The sequence below is a fragment of the Pleurodeles waltl genome, chromosome 11 (genome assembly GCF_031143425.1).
Source record: "Pleurodeles waltl isolate 20211129_DDA chromosome 11, aPleWal1.hap1.20221129, whole genome shotgun sequence".
In the NCBI taxonomy this organism is placed as follows: Eukaryota; Metazoa; Chordata; class Amphibia; order Caudata; family Salamandridae; genus Pleurodeles; species Pleurodeles waltl.
In genome coordinates, this window is record NC_090450.1 from 734,563,672 (window position 1) to 734,584,354 (window position 20,683).

General features: G+C 45.5%; 1 protein-coding gene across 2 annotated transcripts in view; it reads right to left on the reverse strand.

The window, feature by feature from the left end:
- Nucleotides 1-1,153: 1,153 nt before the first annotated feature.
- The window catches only part of KCNIP3 (potassium voltage-gated channel interacting protein 3), an 871,673-nt gene continuing 852,143 nt past the window's right edge, over nt 1,154-20,683 (reverse strand). The window contains exon 9 of one of the 2 annotated variants that reach the window (XM_069214430.1): nt 1,154-4,046. In XM_069214430.1, coding sequence (XP_069070531.1) covers nt 3,999-4,046 — 48 coding nt within the window. In that variant the 3' untranslated portion in view covers nt 1,154-3,998. The remainder of the gene's footprint in view (nt 4,047-20,683) is intronic. The other variant, XM_069214429.1, reaches the window with a different exon arrangement.

Genomic DNA, 20,683 nt, shown 5'->3' on the forward strand with positions numbered 1-20,683 from the left:
TTGACGGTAGATGTGGTTTTGGATGTCCTTTACTAAGCCGAGTTCATTTGTATGTTGCTAGTTCATTATGTCTATGTGGAGATGCACTCGCCTTATTAAGTATATATGCCTCTCACTTCCTCTGTCCTAACATATCAAAACTCTGAAGTTTGCATGGTGCAGCAACTTGATGTAAAAATGGTTTCCATGTCAATCTTTGATTTGTGCATTTTGTGTATACGGAGCAGAATGTAGGTATCACATGAAGTCTATCTCTGGACTGGAAAAGGCAGTGAAGAGAGGTATAATTTGTCAGGTAGTTCTTCTTTAGGACATTTGAGGGGAGGGTCTGCTGTGAAAGTCATCTTCTTTTACAGTCCAAACAAACCTCGGAAAATGCAAGTGCTAGTGTTGGTATATTTCAGTGCTTAGTTTTTCTATCTATGGGAGTTACTGTATATTTTCCCGGAGGCTGGTAAGTGCACACTTAGGACAGGGTCTCCACTTATGCCCTAGATGTAGACATGAGCTAACTGGTAAACAGTAAGTCAGGCTTAGACTTTGGTATTTTATTTCCTTTTCTGCACCAAATCTTAGTGAAGGTGGCAAGAATGCGATGAGGTAGTGTATCATGAAGTGATGTACATGTTTTCCTGGTCAGGCATCCATTGTTTCCATCTCTGAGTGCTGGTAAAAAGGGGCAAATGTTCTGTTTTGTATTTGTTCGTGTCAGCGAAGTACCACTGTCAATTCACCCTAATGATTATAGCAAGGTGGATGCACATATATACTGAACACCGTTTTAAGTATCCACTAACTTTGATTGTCACCCTCACATTGTAGGAACATATCCTACATCTCTCTTATAGAGCATTCAATACCCTCCTCAAAGTCTGGACAGCTTGTGCTGCCCAATATTAAGAGGATGGCGTATGAAAAAGTATACAAATTCTAGGCTACATATGTTTGTAGGAATAGTTGCAAAATAAAGTCAGAACATATTTTGCATGTGACAGTAGATTGAAAGCCTATTTTGAAGGAATCACGAATCTGTAAGTGTGCTCCTCTGATATGCATCTTCTCTTCTGCTTTAGGGTGTCCCATTCACCATCATCCTGTTTTACAATCATTGGTGTCTCCACCTATCCACCAATACCACAACACAGAAAAGTCTACTTTATCAAGCTTATTTTATTAAAATATACAGTGGCTATCAAGTATTGAGAGATCTGAGATCCAAGGACAGTCCTGTGCGAGAGGTGCTGTGAGTGGTGATAGGGGGAAAGGGATTTGAAGAGCGCTAGTTTCGCTCCATTTGACAGGGACAGAATACTCCTTGTGTAAACATGCTGCCATTCCATATAAATACACGTCAAGAGGTAACAAGTGCAAACTCACAGCATCCAGAGACGCCTCTGTGGTCTCAGTGCAACCTGGGGTAAGAGCGCCAGAACTCCACAGCTTGTCAGAAGTAGGAGAGTAGGACTGTGTGTTTGTCAATGCAGCGAGACAATGTCAGTGATGGCCATGTTCAAGGCTGGTCCAAAGTCTATGCAAGCCATATTCTCAGGGCCACCAGAGTCCAGTGATAATGTGATCTCAATCCTGAGCGACTCTGTGTTCCAAAGAATAGGTAAAATGTGAACAGAGTCAACAAACTAGATGATTCGAAAGGCTGAGGTGCCCAGTGTCCAAAGACTGTGGTCACAAATAATAGGGCACGGGTTCCACAGATTAAGTGGTACTGATGCTAAAGGACACCAAGTTCCTACTGCTTTGTGATACAATACCAAGGCGAACTGGGATCTAAAGGATGAGGTGACCCTTGAGATAAGGGTAACTAAGTTCAAATGCTATGTAATCTCAATGCTAATGGGGACTAGGATCCAAAGATTATGTGATCCTCATGTACAGGGCCAGCATGTTCAATGGGCTAAGTCACCTCTTTCAAATTGAGACACTAAGGCCCATATTTATACTTTTTGATGCACAACTGCGCCAATGCAGTTGTGCGTCAAAAGTTTTACCGCCGGCTAACGCCATTCCAACGTGCCATGCGGGCACCTTATTAATGGAATGACGTTAGCCGGCGCTGCGGACTGGTGTGCGTCAAAAAAAATGACTCACACCAGGCAGTGCCGGCGTATGGGAAAATGGGGGTTGTGCGTCAAAAAACGGTGCAAGTCAGGTCTGAGGCAAAATTCAGGCCTCAAACTGGATTTGCACCATTTTTTTTTACGCCCAGCCTCCATTGACATGACTCCTGTCTTAGCAAAGACAGGAGTCATGCCCCCTTGCCCAATGGCCATGCCCAGGGGACTTATGTCCCCTGGGCATGGTCATTGGGCATAGTGGCAGGTAGGGGGGCCCAAATCAGGCCCCCCTATGCCACAAACAAAATCGGAAAAAAATACTTACCCGAACTTACCTTTCCTTCCCTGGGATGGGTCCCTCCATCCTTGGGTGTCCTCCTGGGGTGGGCAAGGGTGGCTGGGGTTGTCTCTGGGGGCAGGGGAGGGCACCTCTGGGCTCCTTCCGAGCCCACAGGTCCCTTAACGCCTGCCCTGACCCAGGCGTTAAAAAACGGCGCCCATCAGGCTGTGCGCCGTTTTTTAAGGCCCACCCCCTCCTGTGCGTCAAAATGACGCCAGAGTATAAATAAGGGGCACAGGCCTTAAAGTCATTTTTTGGAAGGGAACACCCACCTTGCATATAATTAACGCAAGGCTGGTTCCCCCTTCCAAAAAATGACTCACATGGTGGAATTTTGACGCCCGCGGGGTCGGACGTCAAAGTATAAATATGGGGCAGGGTTTGCGCCGATTGTGCGTCAATAATTGTGACGCACATTCGGCGCAAACTGAGTATAAATATGCCCCTAAGTGTCAACGGCTTAGTGGCTTTCAAGCTAAGGCCCAGTATGGGCAGAAGGTTGTGCTTTATTTATTTTTTTAAATGAACACGTTGTTGTAGCTTTACTTCTTCATTGGTTGTAAACAATGATACTTTTAGTTTTTTAGAGACACACAATGACAGCTGGCAAGAGGCTTGCGTCCCAGAACCAGAGTGTTGAGAGAGAGAGAGAGAGAGAGAGAGAGAGAGAGAGAGAGGGAGAGTGAGCTCAGAAGGTTCGTTTAAACGATTGGGAGCAGTGTTAAGTGAAGGGCCTACAGAAGGAAAAGATAGAAGTTGGATTAGTGTAAAATGTGGGTGGGGTGTGGCTGAGGGTGGAAAATGGCATTGGAAAAATAAAGGAGCAAAGTACATTTGGTAAAGCATGGTGGCTAAGGGTCAAAGTGGTAGCTGGAATGTTAAACAACAGTATAATATATGAAATCAGTTTGGGTTAGAAATGAATAGCGATGGACATTTGGAAATTCATGGAAAGATTAAGGTGAGCAGGCCTTCCACATTCTGCTGTACCATATTGCACAAATCTGGCTGAGCCCCTACCAGAGTTATGCCATAGAGATGTGGCATGGAAACCCTGAGCACAGAGGAGGTTCCCACGCACAGGCTTTCTTTGTTATTCAGTCATTTCGGACACTAGTTGGAAGCCTGTGAGTAGAGGGACTATAAGAGAGGGGAGAATCAGTACTCTACTGCCCACCTGGAGACAATTGTGCTTTAAAAGAGACATGTAAGACCATAGTCAAGACCTCTCCTCACCCTACTGAGGTGGTTCTTCAAGTGCTGACCCTAACCGTCTCCTCCCCTTTTCCATTTTCTTAATGAGAACATTTACATTTTTGATATAAAAACAGTTTCTGTCATAAAGATGTGCTTAAAGAATAGGAGGCTGGGGTGCAGATGGAAGGGAGTGGTGTTTCTGCCTTCCTTCCAACCTCCAAAGTGCAAAAGGGAGGTGGACATACAGTGCCATCCTGACGGCAAGGAAAGTGTTCCATGCAGTCCTGTGAGAGAGGACGGTGGTTGAGGAGGTCCTGAGTGCTGGGCTGGAAATCATCATCATTCACTGTGCTGGAGACATAAACAAGACGATGGGGCTCCAATCATTCCTAGATCACGTTTTCAAACAGCTGCATGGAGCTCATGATGGTCTCATCCTGAAGAGGAAGGAAGGACAGGTCAGCCAAATGAGTTGATACAGCCAGGAAACCTACTGTACAAACGAAACATTATAGGGTATTTAAAGCAATGTAGGTTCATCTGCTCTATTCATTCTTCTAACAGGTTTTGAAATTATGAATCTGAACAAGGATTCTGATTTGACAACCTCTGTCTGTCCCAAGGACTCTTTTGCCCTCTTTTGGTCTACATTTGCAACTGTGCAAGTAGGGGCAGCTTGTCCTTCGGGCAGTGGGGCTCTGTTCTAACTTTTTCCGCCCTTTTTTCCTACTACAATATTAGCGAGTAATAAAATATTTGTCACTATTAGTATAATAAAAATTGCTAACCCTCACTTCAAGCAAAGGTGAAGCAGCAGTGAAATCTGTCTGGTGGCTATAGTATGTGAAGATAGGCGCCAAGGTGACATCAGAGAGGTTGCTGAGGAAGTCCCAGCCTTGGTCTCAGGGGTCTGCCATACTTCAGGCTCCCTCCCCCCTCATTTGAGATACACTGCAGCTTCACCAGTAAACGTAGCCCTACGCACTTTGAGGTGCAGCCCCAAAGTGTCATGCGCTACATGTTAATCAGCCAGTCACCTCACCCTCTCCAAACTCATCACAGGATGCACTGGGGTTAGTGAACCTCACTGGCCACACTCCACTCTGATGAGTTAGAGAGTGGGATCAAAAAGCATGAGGCGACAGAGCTTACCTGTAAGCTTGAGACTGCACATTGTATCAGCATGGCATATGCAGTGCACAGGCTCAATCTTTTAGTGTCCTGCTTCAGTACTTGAGATGGGAAGGAGCTGTCTGCCTGCCCTAAGGTGCCAGGGTAGCACCAGCAGCAGAGGAACTGAATCAGACTACCGCTGGCACTTGAGCACTACTAAAACAATGTTCTCTAATGGGTGCATACATGAAGTTCAATCTGTGTGTAAGTGTGCATGTGTTTGAGAGAAAGTGTATGTATGTGTGATAGTGAATGACTAGGCGAGTGAGTCAGAGAGAGAATAAGTAAAACTGGGTGAGATTGAGTGAGTGCGAGGCTAAGATGAGTGCATGTGAATGAGCATGTGTGAGGTAATAAGAGTGAGATAGCATGAATGAGAACGTTAAGAGTGAACGTAAGTGAGCATGCAAATTAGTATGAATGAGAGTGTGAGACAGCAAGAGTAGGACAATGTGAGTTAGAATTAGTTAGAATTAGTGTTTGAGTGAGTTAATGTGAGCATCAGTGTGTGTGTGTGTGTTTGTGTTACACTTGCGAGTCTGCTGCTCGCGAAGGCATACACGAGGTAATTCCCAGCTGACAGAGGCACCCATAGAAAAATGCTGATGCATGCCTACTGGAGGTAATTTTCAGGATATAGGGAATCTGTAGCAAAGTGCAGGCTCTAGTATATTACAGTTAATACTTGGCATAGGGAAAAGCAATGCAAAATAGCGGTGCTGGCATACATGCCATTCTTATATTTGGCAATGGTAGGAAAAGGCTGGCACTGTAATTCTTGACATAAGGGAGGACAGCCGTGGCACCTGGAGGTGGCAGGGATAGCTAATTATGACAAAATGCTACCCCTGAGATACTAAAGCTAATTTTTGACAAATGGGTCACGCATGGTATGTAGACGGCATCACTGTCTAAATTCAGGCACTGGGATAATTCTTGACATACGAGATCCCCATTACATACGGATGGCTCCCATTACAAAATGTTGCCTCTGGCACAATGAATATAATTATTGGCCTGTGGGGTGCACTTATAGTACTTAAAAAAAATATGATGAATTCAAGGGGAGGATCGGGCTGCTTTGGTTAGGCACAAGAAGGTAGGTTCACTCACTGGAATTTGGGATAAGCATTACTTCCCACTACTTTCAAAATCCACCTGTTGCCACTGATTGGTAGTAACTCTTCTGTTAAAATAGTTTTATTTTCACTGAGGTGAAACAGAATCAATAAAAAATGAAATGGTAAGGATATAGTATGAATTGTTTCAGTATTTAGCTTTGTATGTCGGATTTAATGTAACTGTTTAGTTCTTTTTTCCAACTTGACTAGAAGTTCGGCGTTGTACTGGAACTGTTCCAATGGAACAGAGTATATAAAAATGCTACAAATGAGACTTAATGAAAGAGAACTGTAGAAACCCGGTGGACTGAGTCTCTTACCAATACTCCTTTTTAAATTGGTATGTTCTTGAGAGTATATTTATAGCTATAATAATGAATGGCCGGAAAAAGAATGTACATTTAGTAGCCATAAACTGGTTAAAGATATCAATGTCCTCTGTATTATGATACCCCTAGCCAAAAAGCTAAATTGTCAGGAATTATTTATTATTGTTGTTTAGCTCTCCGATTCTGCGGCATGCTCTGGTTTTCCCATTAGGTTATATGTTTGACAATCTTAGACACAAGGGTAAGCAAGCGTTAAAATGCAGCATTTTATGTCGTGGTTGAGTATTCATTACTCATATATTTATAAGTGTATCTGGTACAAGCAAAGCATCCCAAATACATAGAACTATAGTAGATACACAAAAGCTAAATTAGTTCAGAGTGGCTCTTTTTCATGTTCTCTCTGGACTTTTTCTAGATTATAAAAAAAAGTTATGGATTAAATATGACTGCTGGAGGTGTTCGAGATCATAGTTTTCGCCAAGGCAATGCAATGTATGTGAAAACTAAAGTCTATGTCATTTATTTAGTTTTTGACGTACTCGCCGTATTTTTTTCTAATTGGCCTCAAACAGATCTAAAAAAAAGTCAGGGTGAACCTAATACCTTAATATATAAATTAGCTGTCATTTGTATTACTGTGTGTTCTTGATTGATCTTATTTTGGGCTAGCAAACAAATGTGCCTTTTTAAAAAAAAAAAAGTTTAAAAACGTTTGTCAGAAAAATATCAAGAAATTTGTATTAAGTTTCTGTTTGGTCTCACGTTATTATAATCCAATCTTCCCAAGCCCTGACCTTGCCTTTCTTTAAAAGTGTTTATATAAAAGCTATGAAGGGAAGCATTTACAGTGGACATACCTGTTCCATGCCTTTGGTTTCCTAAGAACAAATCTAACTGAAGAGTGTCTCAAGGGAAACCCTATCCCGTCAAATGCTTTCAAGCAACCAACCTTAAATACAGCTTTTCCTGGAACTACAATACTAACTAGAACAGTAGAATATTGGGAGGTCCATTGAAAACAATGGAGTGCTCTTGACTTCTAATGGCCGGTAGAAGCCCGGAGATCCAACATTCCGATGTTTTTGTTCACAGCTGTTTCTGTGACCAAAACGTCACGGAGCCTGAGGGGATTTCATTCCCCTCGGGCTTTGCAAGACCTTTGTTTTATATATTATACCATTCTTCCCTCTAGTGGCTCAATGTTCTAAAAGCCTTATAGCCTTCCGTCGTTGGATTATACTGCATTAAATTCCCACTACTTTGTTAAAGGCCCTCGCTGAACGTTGGAGCAGGCCTTTAATTGCCGGTATAGCCCACTATGGCAGGCTATAAGGCTATATTATAGAATTAATGGTATGGTAATAATGGTAAGCATCAAATAAAACAAATCTTGACCTAATAGAAAGCGATGTGGTGCATAGGATATAACAGTAAACATGGAATGTTCCCTATTATTTCTTTGCATAAGTATTTTTCGAAAGATTTTTAAATCTAACTAGCCTACATGAGTCGCAAGGTAGCAGCCTTTTCTCTTTCTCGGGAAAAATAGTTTTTACTGCTTCATCTCAAGAAAATAAGTTACTTACCTGGAACTGTAGTTCTACAGTATTGAAATCTTTCATAGATTCACATGCTTGAATCATTCCCCGTCGTCGAGATGGGAGTCCCCGTTATAATTTACACAAGTAATGTTAATATATATTAACAAAGAAAAAAGGCCCTAGGCCTCTTCAATTTAACAGTCTATCAGAGTCATTTTGTGAAAAGGACCAAACCTGAGCCTCCACCAATCAGGTGACAGCACCCTCCAGAATCCTCCTGAGAGAAGCTCCAGCACCTCAGATTTTCCAAGCACAAGTGCGTACAATATAGTAAACAGAGAGAGAAAGAAAGAAAGAGGTGAAGTGAGCTTCTCCGGGGAGGCGGGTGGGTCGCATGTGAATCTATGAAAGATTCCAATACTGGAGAACTACAGTTACAGGTAAGTAACTTAGTGCCAGATGTAGCAAAGGTTTTTACCTATTCTGCCTCTATGGGAAAAAGTGTTCGTACATATGGGCCTTATTTTCTTACTCCAGTATTGGAACATTCATAGATTCACATGCTTGAATCAGAGTAGAGAGCAGTAGCTATGCACATTGTAATATGACAACATCTTACATGGAAAACACTTTGATACACGAAACCTTATTATCATCCTGCATATACATGCAACTATAAAAGGTATACACCTATATATATATATATATATATATATATATATATATATATATATATATATATATATATATATTTACAGATACATGAAGAAATACCAAGAGACACAGCCAAAAAATTATTCTAAGACACTAATGTAACATGAATGTTCTCCTCAAATCCGACCACTTACGTGTTTGTCATAATGTTCTTTACCTTTGTATACCTTTCTCTTTTTTTTATTTTTTTATATAAGAAATATAAACAATGTGCATTCCTGTTCTAGGATAGAGGGATGTAGAAAAGATGGCTCACCTTCACCTGAAAAGATTCCTGAGAACTGCCTGGCCCACTGCTACCTCTCCCTGAGATAGAGATTCCAAGCAGTAGTGCTTCGTGAAGGTATGGCAGCTCTTCCATGTTGCTGCCCTACAAATGTCTTGTAGTGAAACTCCGGCGAACAGTGCCGCTGACGATGAGACTGCTCTCGTAGAGTGAGCATGCACAGGTGATTGCAAAGGTTTGCCCGCTGCTTGATGGCAGAAACGAATGGCTGAGGCGATCCACCTGGAAATACTTTGCTTGGATAGTGGGTAACCTTTCCTAGGAGTACTGTATGCTACGAATAACTGATTAGAGCGTCAAAGATTTAGTCCTGTTGAAATAAAATTGAACACATCTTTTAACGTCTAAGGAGTGTAATGCCCTCTCAGCCGGAGCAGATGGATGAGGAAAAAAAGATTTGAAGACTAAAGGTTCGTTTATGTGAAAGTCTGAAGGAACCCTTGGAATAAAATGCGGGTTAGTGCGCATTAGCAGTCTGTCGTGTTTAAGCTGTAGGAATGGCTCTTGGATGGAAAGCGCTTGCACCTCGCTGACCCGCCTAGCTGATGTAAGAGCTACCAATAAGGCAACCTTCCATGACAAGAACTTGAGGGAAGCACGATGGATCGGCTCGAACGGATGCTTCATCAGTTGTGCTAAGACAATATTCAAATTCCACGAAGGAGACGGTGGTCTAAAAGGAGGGTAAACTCTGAAAAGCCCCTTCAAAAATCTAGAGAAGAGTGAGGGTATATCATCTGAACGTCTGTATGCAGCTATAGCTGCTAAGTGAACTTTAATGGACGAGTGTGCTAGGCCAGATTGAGCTAGCTGCAACAGATACGGTAGTATTTCCTCTGGTGGTGAGACTAGTGGGTCAATCTGTCGCTAATGACACCAGGCACAGAATCTTTTCCACTTACACTGATACGTTTTGTTAGTGCTATCCGCCCTGGCTTTCGACAAAATATCCCTGCAGTCCTGCGGGATATTCAAATGCGCGAACTCTCTGTGGTGAGGAGCCAGGCTGATAAACGCATTGACTGCGGATCGGGGTGCCAAACCTGGCCGTTCTTCATTGTTAGTAATTGCTCCAGCGGAATATGAGGCTTGATTGACAGAAGGAGAAGTTCCGCGAACCAATGTTGACACGGCCAGTACGGAGCTATCAGTATCAAAGTGCATGGCTCTGTTTTCATCTTCGTGAGGACCCTTGGGATCAACGGAATGGGAGGAAAGGCGTAAGCAAAGATGCCTGACCAGACTATCAAACGCATTCCCCCAAGATCCCTTCTGGTGATGCCAACTTGCGAAGAACCGGCATTTGGCGTTGTCTTTGTTTGCAAACAGGTCTACCGTTGGTGTTCCCCACAGGGAAAAAATATGGTTCAGTACTGTGTGGTCTAACTCCCACTCGTGGCAGTCCGATTTCTGCCTGCTGAGTTCGTCTGCTGCCTTGTTGTTTATTCCAGGCAAATGCACCGCTGATAGTGTGATGTTTTGCTGCGAGGCCCAGTTCCAGATTGCTTGGGCTTCCCTGGAGAGAGTGAGAGATCTTGTGCCTCCTTGTTTGTTGAGATAGTGCATCGTAGTGGTGTTGTCCGTCCTTATTACCACTTGCGATCCTGAGATCTTGGGAAGAAACGCTTGTAAGGCCAGGCGCACTGCCCTGAGCTCCAGCCAATTGATATGCATTGATGCCAGATGTGGTGGCCATTTGCCACTTATTTGCAGATGCTGTAACACAGCTCCCCAGCCTTCCAGCAATGCATCCGTTGTTATGGTCCACGGGGCTGGTTGCTGTAGAAACGAAAGGCTGATTGATAGATGATGCCTTTGAGACCACCATCTCAAAGCTCTGAGCATTATCAGAGTTTTTTGTATCTGGTCCTCGAAAGTGCCTGATACTTGGAGCCATTGACGATTTAGTTGCTCTTGTAAGGGGCGCATCTTTAGCCGACATAGAGGGACCTGAGGTATGCATGAAGACATCATACCCAACAGCGACTTGAACAGACGGACAGTAACCTTTCTTCTTCTCTGTATGGAACTTACTAGAGTCAGTAATCTTTGTTGCCTCTCTAACGTGGGACATGCCAAGGTGGATTCTGTGTTTAGTCTTGCTCCTAGGAAGGTAATATTGCGTGCTGGTAGAGGGTTGGACTTCTCCTAGTTGACGGTGAATCCGAGATTGTTTAGTAAGGAAATGCACTTTTTTGTTGACTTGTGAGTTCCAGCGTAAGTCTTTGCCTTTATCAACCAATCGTCTAAGTATGGAAAAACCTGGTGCTTTCTCCTTCTGAGAAAGGCTGCGACTGGTGCTAGACATTTGGTAAATATTCTTGGGGCCGATTTCAGTCCGAAGGGAAGGACACGGTATTGATAATGGCTCCCGGCTACGGTGAATCTCAAGTATTTTCTGTGGGCGGGGTGGATGGGTATGTGGAAGTATGCGTCTTTCAGGTCTAGTGAAGACATGAAATCTCCCTGATTGAGACGCAGAAGAACGTCTTGCAAGCTGATCATCTGGAACGATTGCTTTTTTAAGTAGACATTCTTGCAAGCTGATCATCTGGAACGATTGCTTTTTTAAGTAGACATTTAGTTCCCTTAAATCGAGGATCGGCCTCCAATCCTTCCACTTTTTCCGAATGAGGAAGAACCTGGAATAAATCCTGTTCCTCTTTGGGCCAGAGGCACCATCTCTATAGCTCCTTTGAGAAGCATCTTGTCGATCTCCTTTCTGAGTTGTTGAGGGTATCGTGAAGGAGACCTGCGGGAGAGGTTGGAGGGAGGTATCTGGATAAATTCTAAAGTATGGCCCCGTTTCACTAATTGTAGGACCCACTAGTCTGAAGTAATGGTTTGCCATTGATTGAGGAACAAAGATATCCTCCCGCCCAGAGTGACAGGGGGAGGAGTGGACGTAACCGGAGCCTTGAAAACATCAGGTTCTACAAGCCGAATCTTTGGCCGGACGATTTGAACGTCCACGGCCGCCAGGTCTACTATAGGCTGGTTGCGGCGGCTGCCTTTGCGAGTAGTATGGACGATATTGCTGTGAAGAGGATGGATAGGTGGAATACCTGTGTTGATATCCCCCTCTGTATGAGGGTTGGCCACGCCCTCTAGGACGAAAGGACGACTTTCGATATTGTAGGGTCCCTAATGACCTTGCCGTGTCCGTTTTGATGGATTGTAGGGCTTCATCGACATGTTTCCCAAATAGCGCCTGTCCATCAAAAGGTAAGTCCAAGATTTTATTTTGGACTTCTGGGCGAAACGAGGTGGCTTTAAGCCAGCCTTGCCTTCTGAGCACAGCTGCACCGGCGAGTTGTCTAAAAGCAGTGGTCGCTATATCCATTGCACAGTCTATAAGCTCTGCAGACGTGCGTTGACCCTCTTGTATCGTTTTATTTGCCTCTGATCTCGCATCTTCCGGCAGTTGAGTAATATAAGGTGCAATGTCCGCCCAAAGCTATCTGTCGAATCTAGCCAGAATAGCCAAAGAGTTTGCAGCTCTAACTACTAGGCTAGCCATAGAAGAAAACCTTTTCCCTATGTTATCTAGCCGTCTACCCTCCTTGTCTGGGGGTGTGGAAATCGGGGCAGAATGATTCTTCGATCTTCTTTGTGCTGCCTGAGCTACCACTGAATCCGGAGGAGGATGTCCTGTTAAGCATGTTGGTGCATCGTCAGGTGCCTTGTATTTTTTATCCAGACGTGGCAGCACTGCCGTAACTGTAGCCGGATTATTCATGACCTTAAGGCCCTCCTCCCACAGGTAGTTAACCATCGGGATAGAGCGCACAGACTTCTGAAAGGGCTCCTTAAAATTGTACAGGAAACAGTCTGTTTGCTTAGTAGGCAATGGTAAGGCAAAACGTTTGGCTGCTCTCTCCAGACGATTGTGAAACCCTCCAATGTCTTCCGGTGGGGATTCCACCTTTGATTGAGAAGGAGGAGCAGGGATAATGTATTCGTCCCACTCTGAGTGAGTGTCAATGAGCTCCAATTCTTCCTGATCCCCTTCTGAGATGTCGGTGTCATGAGGAATTGTCATGTCCGGAGTGGCCACATTCGTGAGATGTAAGGACGTCGGCCTCTGGTGCGGAGTAGAAACACCAGAAATAGGCAATGGAGGAGGTTGTTCTCCTTGAGGAGGAAACCTTCTGTTGTAATCAACTAACATCGCTCGGAGGTCAGCTAGTAGGGAGGAAGGAATAAACGCTCCCTGTTGGTATTGCTGTTGATCTGAGTAAAGCTGGGGGTCATAAACCTCTTCATAGTCCTCTTCTTCCTGGTACTTTACATTCAGTTGCAATGGACTGTGGGCTGTTCCAAATAGCCCCTCGTCATCAGAGTCTTCGTCTCCCTCCAAAAGATGTACTGGCACAAGGGAGGACACCTTACTAGGTGATGTATGGGTTGGCGTCAGCTTTTCCACACTTTTCAGATGTTTTTCCCTCGTCGACGGTGTCGTCGACGACGTATAAATAGACTTCGTCATGGACAGTGTCGTAGCCGCTGGACGCACAGTGATTTTAACAGGAGAAAGTCTCATCGACGAGTCTACCGTCGACGACGGTAGGGCTGACACTGCCATCAGCGCCGATGATGATGTATAGACGGTCGTCGACGCTGATGTCGTTGCTGCAGTTCTCGTCGACGGTGGGGTCCGTTCTCGTCGACGATGTCGCCGGCAGAGCCGTCGACGGTGTAAACGCAGAAGTAGATGTCGTCGCCGGAAAGGCACTCACCGACGGTACCGTCGACGGATTCACCGTCGACGAAGCCTTTTTTCCAGTCACAGAGGATGGCTTCTTGAAAGGCCCAGATGGTGGAACAGATGAAGACTTCCTGTGCCTCTCTGAACTGGAAGAATGTCTTTTCCCCTCTTTACTGGAAACTTTCTTTGGGGAAGAAGATGGGCTGCGACCCTTATAAGACCCTGAAGTAGTCTTTTTGAGGGCTTTTCTTGAGAGTTGTGAGGGAGATCTGGAGCGTGATCTCGCCCTTTTTGATGATCTCTTAGATGTTGATGATTCCTCACTCTCAGAATCAGAAACTGGGTCATTTCTATGTTTTAGTTTCTGCAGTCATATTAATAATCTGCTTTCCCTGTCTTTTAAAGTTTTAGAAGAAAAAGTACAGCAAATCTTACAGTCTTTAGCTGAATGATCTGGGTACAGGCAGTAAATGTAGCCTTGGTGAGGGTCTTCAGAATGAAGCCTTTTCTTTCCACAAGTCTTGCAGTCTCTGAAGAGACCCTTCTTCTCCTTGTCAGACATGGTAGAAAAATAGCTGACAAATCAAGTTAAATCAGTTTCTCTGAGAGAAAATAGTTGAAAAAAGGTGTGAAGACAGAGCAGAACTCTGAGGAGACTCCCTAGCACGACGTGCGGTAGAAAATCTTAGGTGCTGGAGCTTCTCTCAGGAGGATTCTGGAGGGTGCTTTTGCCTGATTGGTGGAGGCTCAGGTTTGGTCCTTTTCACAAATTGACTCTGATAGACTGTTAAATTGAAGAGGCCTAGGGCCTTTTTTCTTTGTTAATATATATTAACATTACTTGTGTAAATTATATCGGGGACTCCCATCTCGACGACGGGGAATGATTCAAGCATGTGAATCTATGAAAGTTCCAATACTGGAGTAAATTTGTCTTTTTTCCTGTCTTTTCCCTGTGTTTGCTCTCTGGATTGCTTGAAAAATCTCATTGTTTCTACCTGTCAGAACCAGAGGTCTTAGTAACAATATTTAGGAATTTCTGTGAGGTTGGCAGCTTTTTCTTAGTTAACTAATCAGTTTTCCCTTTCGGATACCCATTGAAATGCCTACATCGTCAATTGATTGAACTGTGCCTATAACAAAATACTTGGGCCCGTATTTATATTGTTTTAGCGCAGCGTTTGCGTCAGTTTTTGACGCAAAAGCAGCGCAAACTTGCAAAATTCAATTGTATTTTGTAAGTTTACGCCGCTTTTGCGTCAAAAAGCGGCGCAGATGCGGATCTAAAAAAGTAAAATACGGGCCTTAGTCTTGGATTGGTACAGATTACAGTAATCTTAAACATAAATACCTAATTTGGCTGCTTTCATAATTAAAGCCTGTTCGTGGATTCGTGGATGCACTGTTTCTTCTGCCATATTTCTAAAGTTTGCCTTCATGTGGTTGTATGCAAGGATCTTTGAACTGAATCCATGATTACTAAGTTGGTGGTTAAAAGTTCTCGCCTTTTTAAAGGAAAGTTTATTTTCTTTCCTCCAAAATAAATGTTAATCTGTATACTGTTATCATCTTTCTTTCTAACTTTCTTTCTTGGATTAATATTGGATCACTGTAGGAAGTTGGCTCTGTATGTACTATTTCAAAGTAAGAAATAGCATGCACAGAGTCCAAGGGTTCCCCTTAGAGGTAAGATAGTGGCAAAAAGAGATAATCTAATGCTCTATTTTGTGGTAGTGTGGTCGAGCAGTAGGCTTATCAGAGGGTAGTGTTAAGCATTTGTTGTACACACACAGGCAATAAATGAGGAACACACACTCAAAGACAATTCCACGCCAATAGGTTTTTATATAGAAGAATATATTTAGTTTATTTTAAGAACCACAGGTTCAAGATTTACAATCAATACTTCAAATGAAAGGTACTTCACTTAGGTATCATAGGAACTTTGAATCAGCAAAATAGCATGTACAGTTTTGGCAAAAATGGCAATAAGCTATTTTAAAACTAGACAGTGCAAATTTCAACAGTTCCTTGGGGAGGTAAGTATTTGTTAGTTTTGCAGGTAATTAAACCACCTACAGGGTTCAAAGTTTGGTCCAAGGTAGCCCACCGTTGGGGGTTCAGGGCAACCCCAAAGTTACCACACCAGCAGCTCAGGGCCGGTCAGGTGCAGTGGTCAAAGTGGTGCCCAAAACACATAGGCTTCAATGGAGAAGGGGGTGCCCCGGTTCCAGTCTGCCAGCAGGTAAGTACCTGAGTCTTCGGAGGGCAGACCAGGGGGGGTTTGTAGGGCACTGGGGGGGACACAAGTCAGCACAAAAAGTACACCCTCAGCGGCACGGGGGCGGCCGGGTGCAGTGTGCAAACAGGCGTCGGGTTTACAATGGAGTTCAATGGGAGACCCAGGGGTCTCTTCAACGAAGCAGGCAGGCAAGGGGGGGGGGCTCCTCTGGGTAGCCACCACCTGGGCAAGGGAGAGGGCCACCTGGGGGTGGCTTCTGCACTGGAGGTTGGATCCTTCAGGTCCTGGGGGCTGCGGGTGCGGTGTCTTTACCAGGCGTCTGGTTCTTAGAAGCAGGCAGTCGCGGTCAGGGGGAGCCTCTGGATTCCCTCTGCAGGCGTCGCTGGGGGGTTTCAGGGGGGGGTCAACTCTGGCTACTCACAGGGTCGCAGTCGCCGGGGAGTCCTCCCTGTAGTGTTGGTTCTCCGCAGGTCGAGCCGGGGGCGTCGGGTGCAGAGTGCAAAGTCTCACGCTTCCGGCGGGAAACGTGTTGTCTTTCAAAGTTGCTTCTTTGTTGCAAAGATGTTTCTTCTTTGGAGCAGAGCCGTTGTCCTCTGGAGTTCTTGGTCCTTTTAGATGCAGGGTAGTCCTCTGAGGCTTCAGAGGTCGCTAGACCCTATGGAACGCGTCGCTGTTGCAGTTTTTCTTGAAGTAGGGAGACAGGCCGGTAGGGCTGGGGTCAAAGCAGTTGGTGTCTCCGTCTTCTCTGCAGGGCTTTCAGGTCAGCAGTCCTTCTTCGTCTTCAGATTGCAGGAATCTATCTTGCTAGGTTCTGGGAGCCCCTAAATACTCAATTTATGGGTGTGCTTAGGTCTGGGGTGTTAGTAGCCAATGGCTACTAGCCCTGAGGGTGGCTACACCCTCTTTCTGCCTCCTCCCTGAGGGAAGGGGGACACATCCCTAATCCTATTGGGGGAATCCTCCATCTGCAAGATGGAGGATTTCTAAAAGTCAGAGTCACCTCCGCTCAGGACACCTTAGGGGCTGTCCTGACTGGCCAGTGACGACTCCTTGTTTTTCTCATTATCTCCTCCGGCCTTGCCGCCAAAAGTGGGGCCGTGGCCGGAGGGGGCGGGAATCTCCACTAGCTGGAGTGCCCTGGGGTGCTGTAACAAAGGGGGGTGAGCCTTTGAGGCTCACCACCAGGTGTTACAGTTCCTGCAGGGGGGAGGTGAGAAGCACCTCCACCCAGTACAGGCTTTTTACTAGCCACAGAGTGACAAAGGCACTCTCCCCATGTGGCCAGCAACATGTCTGGTGTGTGGCAGGCTGGTAAAACTAGTCAGACCACACTGGAAGTCGGGTGTGTTTTCAGGGGGCATCTCTAAGATGCCCTCTGGGGTGTATTTCACAATAAAATTTACACTGGCATCAGTGTGCATTTATTGTGCTGAGAAGTTTGAGGGAGATTCCGACCAGGGAACCACAACTAGACGCTGACTGCCTCGTTGCAGATGCTAAACCAGATCACAGGCCTTTGCTCAGGTATGAGGGTTGATGTCTTCCCAGGGAATCTGAAAGGCAAATTAGAAGCTTAACATGCTGTGCTCGAAATAGAATTAGCTGAGAGAGAATAGAAATTGTTAACACCATGATAGCGTTATTCTTATGTTTCACTCTCCTCGTGACTATTTCAATCCTACTGTGTTGTATGGTTCTGGTTATTGCTGCTCATGCCTTAATATCTAAAATGCAGTCGTTTTATTAAAACATTATATAAAACTTAAACTGCCTTTGTCATTTGTATATGAGATCATACTGTAAATGAGAGAGCTGGTTTGGATCTGAGTGACCACGACTTCCCTGAGAAGTTCCAAAGATGTCATGCGCTCGGCTGTCCAATCATCTCTTCCCCTTGGGAGAAATGAGGCACTGCTAGTTAGCTGGAGCAAAACCGGGTTTAGGGTGACAGAGGTCCTTCCAAGTGGGTCAGACTCAGTCCCCCACACCGTGAACGATCCTGCTGCCTAGAAATCCAGTAGTCTCATTTAGGATAATGAGAGCCCACGCGACATGATACCAAACTTCCCAGTTTTCAGTGTAGCCATTATGGCGCTGTGGAGTTCGTGTATGACAGACTGTGTCTAAGGTTTTGCTTAGACACTGTAGGGGCATAGTGCTCATGCACCTATGCCCTCACCTATGGTATAGTGCACCCTGCCTTAGGGCTGTAAGGCCTGCTATAGGGGTGACTTATCTATGCCATAGGCAGTGTAAGGTTGGCATGGCACCCTGAGGGGAGTGCCATGTCGACTTAGTCATTTTCTCCCCACCAGCACACACAAGCTGGCAAGCAGTGTGTCTGTGCTGAGTGAGCGGTGCCCAGGGTGGCATAAGACATGCTGCAGCCCTTAGAGACCTTCCCTGGCATCAGGGCCCTTGGTACCAGTTACAAGGGACTTACCTGGATGCCAGGGTGTGCCAATTGTGGAAACAAAGGTACAGGTTTAGGGAAAGAACACTGGTGGTGGGGCCTGGTTAGCAGGCCTCAGCACACTTTCAAATCATAACTTGGCATCAGCAAAGGCAAAAAGTCAGGGGGTAACCATGCCAAGGAGGCATGTCCTTACACAACACCCCCCCCCCCCCCCCAAACGAAAGAAGATGAGACTAACCTTTCCCAAGAGAGTCTTTATTTTCTAAGTGGAAGAACCAGGAAAGGCCATCTGCATTGGCATGGGCAGTCCCAGGTCTGTGTTCCACTATAAAGTCCATTCCCTGTAGGGAGATGGACCACCTCAACAGTTTTGGATTTTCACCTTTCATTTGCATTAGCCATCTGAGAGGTCTGTGGTCAGTTTGAACTACAAAGTGAGTACCAAAGAGGTATGGTCTCAGCTTCTTCAGGGACCAAACCACAGCAAAGGCCTCCCTCTCAATGGCACTCCAATGCTGCTCCCTGGGGAGTAACCTCCTGCTAATGAAAGCAACAGGCTGGTCAAGGCCATCATCATTTGTTTGGGAGAAAACTGCCCCTATCCCATGTTCAGAGGTATCAGTCTGCACAATGAACTGCTTGGAGTAATCTGGAGCTTTTAGAACTGGTGCTGTGCACATAGCTTGTTTCAGGGTGTCAAAGGTCTGTTGGCATTCTACAGTCCAGTTTACCTTCTTGGGCATTTTCTTGGAGGTAAGTTCTGTGAGGGGTGTCACTATTGATCCATATCCCTTCACAAACCTCCTGTAGTACCCAGTCAAGCCAAGGAATGCCCTGACTTGAGTCTGGGTTTTTGGAGCTGGCCAGTCCAGAATAGTCTGGATCTTGGGCTGGAGTGGCTGAACTTGGCCTCCACCTACAAGGTGTCCCAAGTAAACCACAGTTCCCTGCCCTATCTGGCATTTGGATGCCTTGATAGAGAGGCCTGCTGCTTGCAGGGCCTTCAAAACCTTCTTCAGGTGGACCAGGTGATCCTGCCAGCTGGAGCTAAAGACAGCAATATCATCAAGATAAACTGCACTAAAGGATTCCAAGCCAGCAAGGACTTGATTCACCAACCTTTGGAAGGTGGGAGGGGCATTCTTTAAACCAAAGGGCATAACAGTGAACTGATAGTGCCCATCAGGTATGGAGAATGCTGTCTTTTCTTTTGCTCCTGGTGCCATTTTGATTTGCCAGTACCCTGCTGTCAAGTCAAAGGTACTTAAGAACTTGGCAGCACCGAGTTTGTCAATCAGTTCATCTGCCCTTGGAATGGGATCGGCATCTGTCTTGGTGACAGAATTAAGTCCTCTGTAGTCCACACTAAACCTCATCTCCTGTGTCCACATCATGGGTACACAGGTGTGTCTGACCAGGGGTTAGGGAAAAGAGCTCAGCAAACTGTTGTAAGACCTTCCTACAGTCAGATTGCTGTTGGCCAGAGAGGGTGTCTGAATAGATCACTCCATCAACTGAGCCATCTTTAGGGTCTGTGGAGAGGAGATCAGGGAGAGGTTCACTCTCAGCTGCCTGGTCCTCATCTGTTACCATCAACAGATTCACATCTGCCCTGTCATGAAAGAGTTTGAGGTGGTTCACATGTATCATCCTTTTGGGGGTCCTGCTAGTGCCTAGATCTACCAGGTAGGTGACCTGACTCTTTCTCTCTAGCACTGGGTAAGGGCCACTCCATCTGTCCTGAAGTGCCCTGGGAGCCACAGGCTCCAGGACCCAGACTTTCTGCCCTGGCTGAAACTCAACCATAGCAGTCTTTTGGTCATACCACATCTTCTGGAGTTGTTGGCTGGCCTCAAGGTTTTTGCTTGCCTTTGCCATGTACTCTGCCATCTTGGAACGTAGGCCTAGTACATAGTCCACTATATCTTGTTTAGGCTCATGAAGAGGTCTCTCCCAGCCTTCTTTTACAAGAGCTAGTGGTCCCCTGACAGGATGGCCAAACAGAAGTTCAAAGGGGGAAAACCCTACTCCCTTCTGAGTCACCTCTCTGTAGGCGAGAAGCAGACATGGCAAGAGGACATCCCATCTCCTTTTGAGCTTTTCAGGGAGCCCCATGATCATGCCTTTCAATGTCTTGTTAAACCTTTCTACACGACCATTGGTTTGTGGATGGTATGGTGTGGTGAATTTGTAAGTCACCCCACACTCATTCCACATACGTTTCAGGTATGCTGACATGAAGTTGGTACCCCTGTCAGACACCACCTCCTTAGGAAATCCCACTCTGGTAAAAATACCAATGAGTGCTTTAGCTACTGCAGGGGCAGTAGTGGACCTAAGGGGAATTGCTTCAGGGTACCTAGTGGCATGATCCACTACCACTAGGATATACTGGTTCCCTGAGGCTGTGGGAGGTTCAAGTAGACCCACTATGTCCACACCAACTCTTTCAAAGGGGACCCCTACCACTGGAAGTGGAATGAGGGGGGCCTTTGGGTGTCTACCTGTCTTACCACTGGCTTGACAGGTGGCACAGGAGAC